At 34.7% G+C, this 5,809-nt stretch overlaps 1 protein-coding gene across 1 annotated transcript; it reads right to left on the reverse strand.

Annotated features, from left to right (window-relative positions):
* Nucleotides 1-528: 528 nt before the first annotated feature.
* LOC137009340 (zinc finger protein 239-like) lies at nt 529-4,086 on the reverse strand. Its single transcript, XM_067371478.1, has 3 exons — nt 4,028-4,086; nt 3,004-3,416; nt 529-2,113 (listed from the first exon to the last, which is right to left on the reverse strand). Exons 2-3 carry the CDS (start codon nt 3,347-3,349, stop codon nt 1,518-1,520), a joined length of 942 nt encoding a protein of 313 aa, XP_067227579.1. The 5' UTR covers nt 3,350-3,416; nt 4,028-4,086; the 3' UTR covers nt 529-1,517.
* Nucleotides 4,087-5,809: the final 1,723 nt, after the last annotated feature.

A 5,809-nucleotide genomic window follows, 5' to 3' on the forward strand; every position in this document is an offset into this window, starting at 1 on the left:
GCTAACTGGAACTGGGCGCGTTCGTGACGTTCAACTCCCGGTATAACATTTTTTACAAAATAAAATAATGCAAAAAAATAAATAAATAAAAAATCGATTTTTGAAAATTTAATAATCGATTCATACTCTTCCATAACATACTCGCGATTAATCAATAATCGATTTTTTTCACCACCCCTAGACTTGACACAGCGAATGCCAGTGGTAAACACTCGTGTTCCAATACTCCTGCACGAGTTTTGGGAGGCGTTCCCTCGAAATGAGCTATGAAGGAGGGGGGCTGTTCTTACGCATGCACTCGTTTCAAAAACTCACTAACAGTCTTTGGTTTCTCAGTCGACGAAAAGATCCTCTTTAGCACCTTTAAGAGTAATTTTAAGTATATATTTTTAAGTAGTACATAAAAAGTGAAAGCTTATGCAACACAGTTCATTGTTCAGGGAAAGAGGAGGCGGGAACTGGCAAATGTTAAACAACTTTAATTATATAAAATAAACACAAAATGAAAGTAAAAGCACACACATAAACAAAACCGAGGCAAAAATAGTCCAGGCCTGGTACTCGCTCTTCCTTCATTGCCGTCTCCTCCGTGAGAAACTCGAGATTGGTGGGGCCCGCAGGTTTCGCTCACCATCAATCACGGCTCTCGGCCTCATCCTGCTTGCCACAGTTTGCTTTATTATTTTTAGCTTAAAAGAAGTATACTAAAAGAACACTTGAATAAACTAAGAACAAAGAATGCAACAGGGTCTCAGTTACATCACTTTTATTTGTAAAAGTCATGTTTTTATTACAATAATCACAACTGAATTGTCTTTTTCCAAAGTGAATGCAGATTATTGCTTAAATTGCTCAGATTTTTTTAAACCTTTTGTCATGCTAAGGAAAACAGCAATTTCTTCAGCAATCTGAGTTTTCACACTGAAGACACTTGTAAGGTTTCTCTTTAGTGTGAACTCATGTGAATATCATGTGAATATTCACCCAAAAATTAAATTTCTGTCATTAATTAATCACCCTTGTGTTCACTCTTCGGAACACAAATTAAGAAATCTGAGAGTTTTTTTTATCCTCCACTGAAAGCAATGAAATTGCCACATTCAAGGTCCAGAAAAGCAGTAAAAACATAGTTAGAATGTGGGCTCAGTATTGGCCAGCTCCTGCATCAGCATCACACGCATGCCAATACAGAGCCGGCATTCGGGCGTAAACACGGAAGCGCTGCAGCGTAAACAGCATAGCAGAATGACATTGTAGAATAAAGTCATTATTTTTGTTTTGTTTTCTCAGATTTCATCAAAATATCTGTGTTTTCCGAAGATGATCGAAGGTCTTACGGGTGTGGAACGACATAAGGGTGAGTAATTAATGACAGAACTTTCATTTTTTGGTGAAATAACCCTTCAAGGTTTCCTTTCATTATGAAGCTCTTTCCACACTGAGGGCACATGTAAGGTTTCTCTTTGATGCAAATTTTTACATGATTCTCAAAGTGATTCCTGTCTGTGAATCTCCTTTCACACAGATGACGTGAATCCTAATGAGTGAATCTTCATGTGATGATTAAGGCTTTCTTTATATCCGTAACTCTTCCCACACAGTGCGCAGATATGAGGCTTCTCTCCTGTGTGGACTTTCAAGTGGATGTTAAGATGGTCTTTTCGACTGAAACTTTTTCCACACTGCTGACAGGTAAACGGCTTCTCTCCGGTGTGAATACTCATGTGAGTCTTAAGATCTCTGTTTAGTGAGAAACTCTTCCCGCACTGTGTGCAGGCATGAGGCTTCTCTCCTGTGTGGATATTCAAGTGGACTTTAAGGTTGTTATTTCGATTGAAACGCTTTCCACACTGTTGGCAGGTGAAACGGCCTTCTACTTTGTGAATTCTCATGTGGCCATTAAGACTCTTTTTTTGACTAAAACTTTCTCCACACTGTTGGCAGGTGAAAGGGCTTTCTTCAATGTGGACTTTAATGATTATAGGTTCTGTTTTATGAGTCTGTGAGTAACTAAAAGATTTTTCCCCAAGCATTAAGTCATTACATTTCTCGTACTGGTTTTTCTCTTCCATTTCATTCAGTTCTTGGCTCTCCTTTTTCAGCCCCATCAGGTCTAGGGTGAACAGAAACAAAAACAAGTAAGCACCCATTTAACCCTTGTGTTGTGTCCCAGTCATTTTTTGACCAGAAACACCACAAGGATGACTCTGTGCCGTTTTACACAAAATAAAAGCACTTCAAAACAAACGTCCTGGTTAAACATTAAAGTAGATTAATGTGATCAACAGTGCCATTTTTTTCATTGAGATGCATAAGCTCAGATCAATGAGGCCTACGATTAATCATTTTGAAAAAGAAGTATAAAACCAGTACTAATTAAAAGAAAACAATTTAGCAAAAAGACATCTAGATCCATTATCCTTTCTTTATTTTGAAAGCTATTTTACAGAATAATTCAGCATTTTAATGGATCTAGCACAGGGGTTCCCAACCACATTCCTGGAGGCCCCCGACACTGCATGTCTTCCATATCTCCTTAATCAAACACATCTTATTCACATCATCAGCTCAGTAGAGACTCTAAGACCTGAAATGGGTGTGTCAGACAAAGGAGACAGAGGAGAGTCTGAGTGTACTGAGGACACAGTTAGCAGCGAGAAGCCCGGGCCCAAGGTAAACTGAAAAAAACGGGACCAAGAAAAATGGGAAATGGTCAGAAATTCAGCGCGATTGGGATTAAGAAAATAGTCCCATGCAGGACTATAACCCACAGTCTGATCCTGGAAAACTGGTTCATTACGGACAGATCTCAAAACTGTAAAGAGTTTGACTATTGATATTGGGTTTAATGTTACACAAAATAGTTGTTTTGTTTGGCTATTTCTTTAATGTTTTTCCTAATTTAATTTGTGATGTCACTCAATTTGTCACGAGACAAATAACAGCGATAAAGAGAAGCATGACACAGAATGACTGAAGAAAGACTTTGAGAACAAAACCAACCTGTTTGTTCCTCAGTCTCTTCATGTTTGAGTCTGAATGTTTCTTCGATCTTCATGTCTTCACTCTCCTCTTTAATAAACGCCATCTTTGTTTGTTCCTCAGTCTCTTCATGTTTGAGTCTGAATGTTTCTTCAATCTTCATGTCTTCACTCTCCTCTTTAATAAACGCCATCTTTGTTTGTTCCTCATTCTCTTCATGTTTGAGTCTGAATGTTTCTTCGATCTTCATGTCTTCACTCTCCTCTTTAATAAACGCCATCTTTGTTTGTTCCTCAGTATCTTCATGTTTGATCCTGAATGTTTCTTCAATCTTCAAGTCTTCACTCTCCTCTTTAATAAACGCCATCTTTATAATAGTGTGTCACAGGGATCTCAGTCGCTTCACCAGGAGTTTTTCTGTGTGTTTGGGCATTCTGTCATGATTAAGAAAAGAATAATTAACAGAAAGAAAAACTAAATCTCTGAGTGCATCTCAAACAGATCTAGTTCAGTGCACTGCTAAGGGAGTCAGAGTGAGAATTAATGGACATAAATGTGCAGATTAGACAAAAACACTCAAAACTAGCACTAGAAAATAATCTTAAAAAATGCAAACATTATATGAATATTGTGTGATGATTTATATTTAGTATTAATAACTAATAACTCTTAGAATAAATTTTATGGAGTGCACTCCTACTAAACATTTGCACTGTCACTGTTAAAGATGTTTGTGTTTGTTCTTTTTCAATAAGCATTTGGTTCAGTTGACAAAGTTTCTCTGTCATTACTTGTCAGTGACTAAACAGTTTGTTTATGATGAACAGCTCATTATATAGGCAACGAAATGAGACGCACCTTTTCTGTTACTCATGTTTACTCACTAAAACTGTTCATTGTTGTTTTTTATGCATTTCACTGATAAAAACTATGCTCATTACTGTTATTAGAAACATTAAAGTGTTACACTCATTAATCATTAACTCATTCCACTATTCTCTACAAGTTGTGTTGGTTTAAACACTTTAAATTATTAAAAACAAACCTTTCTTCAGCAGAATCTCAGATGCAGGAGCGCGACGCAGCCTTATGACATCATGTCACCACATCAAAATAAAAGTACTGTTCACGCACTAAAAACAATAGAAATTCACCAACAAAATACATATTCAATGATCAGATAAATCACAGATTTCCAAATCTATCAATACCACTGGGATTTTTGAAAAAAAAGCTTCTGGCATATATCTAAATGTAAGCAAGAACCTTACTTTAAACTAAATACTTAAACATTTAAAGTCAATATATATATAAAAAAAAAAAAAAAAATATATATATATATATATATATATATATATATATATATATATATATATATATATATATTAAATATAAACTTCATATATCAAAATTAAGTTTGTGATGAAGGTTCAAAGGATCTTCAACATTAGTATACTGATTGTACATTGATATTACTTACTACATAAAGAATACTTAAAAATATTAAAGCTCAGTTCCAAAAAAGTTGGGATGTTTTGTAAAATGCAATAAAATCAAGAACAGCCTATGTGATTTGTTAATTCTCTTTAATACGGAAGAGGATTAGGGCCAAGCAATAATAAAAAAATAAAACCATCTTGAGATTAAAGTTGTTAATTTTCGAGAAAAAACTTGTTAAATTTCAAAGAAAAAAAGTTGAAATAAAATGTTGAGAATAAACTCATTAAATTACGAGAAAAACCTCTATAAATTTTAAGAAAAAAGTCGAGATAAAATGTTAAGAATAAACTCGTTAAATTACGAGAAAAAACACGTTAAATTTTGAGAAAAAAGTCGAGATAAAATGTTAAGAATAAACTCGTTAAATTATGAGAAAAAACTTGTTAAATTTCGAGAAAAAAGTCGAGATAAAATGTTGAGAATAAACTCATTAAATTATGAGAATAAAGTCATTAAATTACGAGAAAAAAGTCGTTAAATTCTGAGAAAAATGTTGTTAAATTTCAAGAAAAAAGTCAAGATATAATGTTGAGAATACAGTCATTAAATGAAAAAAGTCATTAAATTACGAATTTGTTCTCATAATTTAATGACCTTTTTCTCGAAATTGAACAACTTTAATATCGAGATGGTTTTATTTTTTTATTATTGCTTGGCCCTAATCCTCTTCCATACTTTAAACTTTGTTTGATTGACAAAAGTACAAAGAAAAGATTTCCAATGTTTTTACTGACACATTTAATTCTTTTTTTTTTTCTTTTTTTTTTATAAATATAAACAAATTTTAATTTTTATGGCTGCCATGAACTTCAAAAAAGTTGTGACAGAGGCACATTTACAACTGTGTCACATCACCTTTTCACTACACTATTTAATTTTTTGGGAATCGAGGATGCTAATTTTGCCTATTCCCGCTTGGTACAAGACAGCTGCTCAGTCTGTAGTCATCATTGTCTGATTCTCCTTTTCATGATGGGCTGTATATTTTCAATAGGAGACAGATCTGCTGGACAGTCAGTCACATCTACATGTGTCTACCAAACCATGCAGAATGAGACCTGATATTGTTTTGACCAAAGACTTCCCATGAAAGAAGTCATCTCAATGGCAGTATATGTCTCTGTGCAATCCCAATATATGCCTCCATGTCAATGGTAGCTTCACACATATGCGAGTCACCCATGCCGTTTGCACTGATGCACCCATATACCATGACCGACGCTTGCTTTGCACCTGTCGATGATGAAAATCTGGATGTCCCTTTCGTCTTTGGGACTGAGAATTTGATGTCTGTTTTTCCCAAAAAACAATCTGAAATGTGGACTCA

This window comes from Chanodichthys erythropterus, chromosome 20 (genome assembly GCF_024489055.1).
Source record: "Chanodichthys erythropterus isolate Z2021 chromosome 20, ASM2448905v1, whole genome shotgun sequence".
NCBI classification, from domain to species: domain Eukaryota; kingdom Metazoa; phylum Chordata; class Actinopteri; order Cypriniformes; family Xenocyprididae; genus Chanodichthys; species Chanodichthys erythropterus.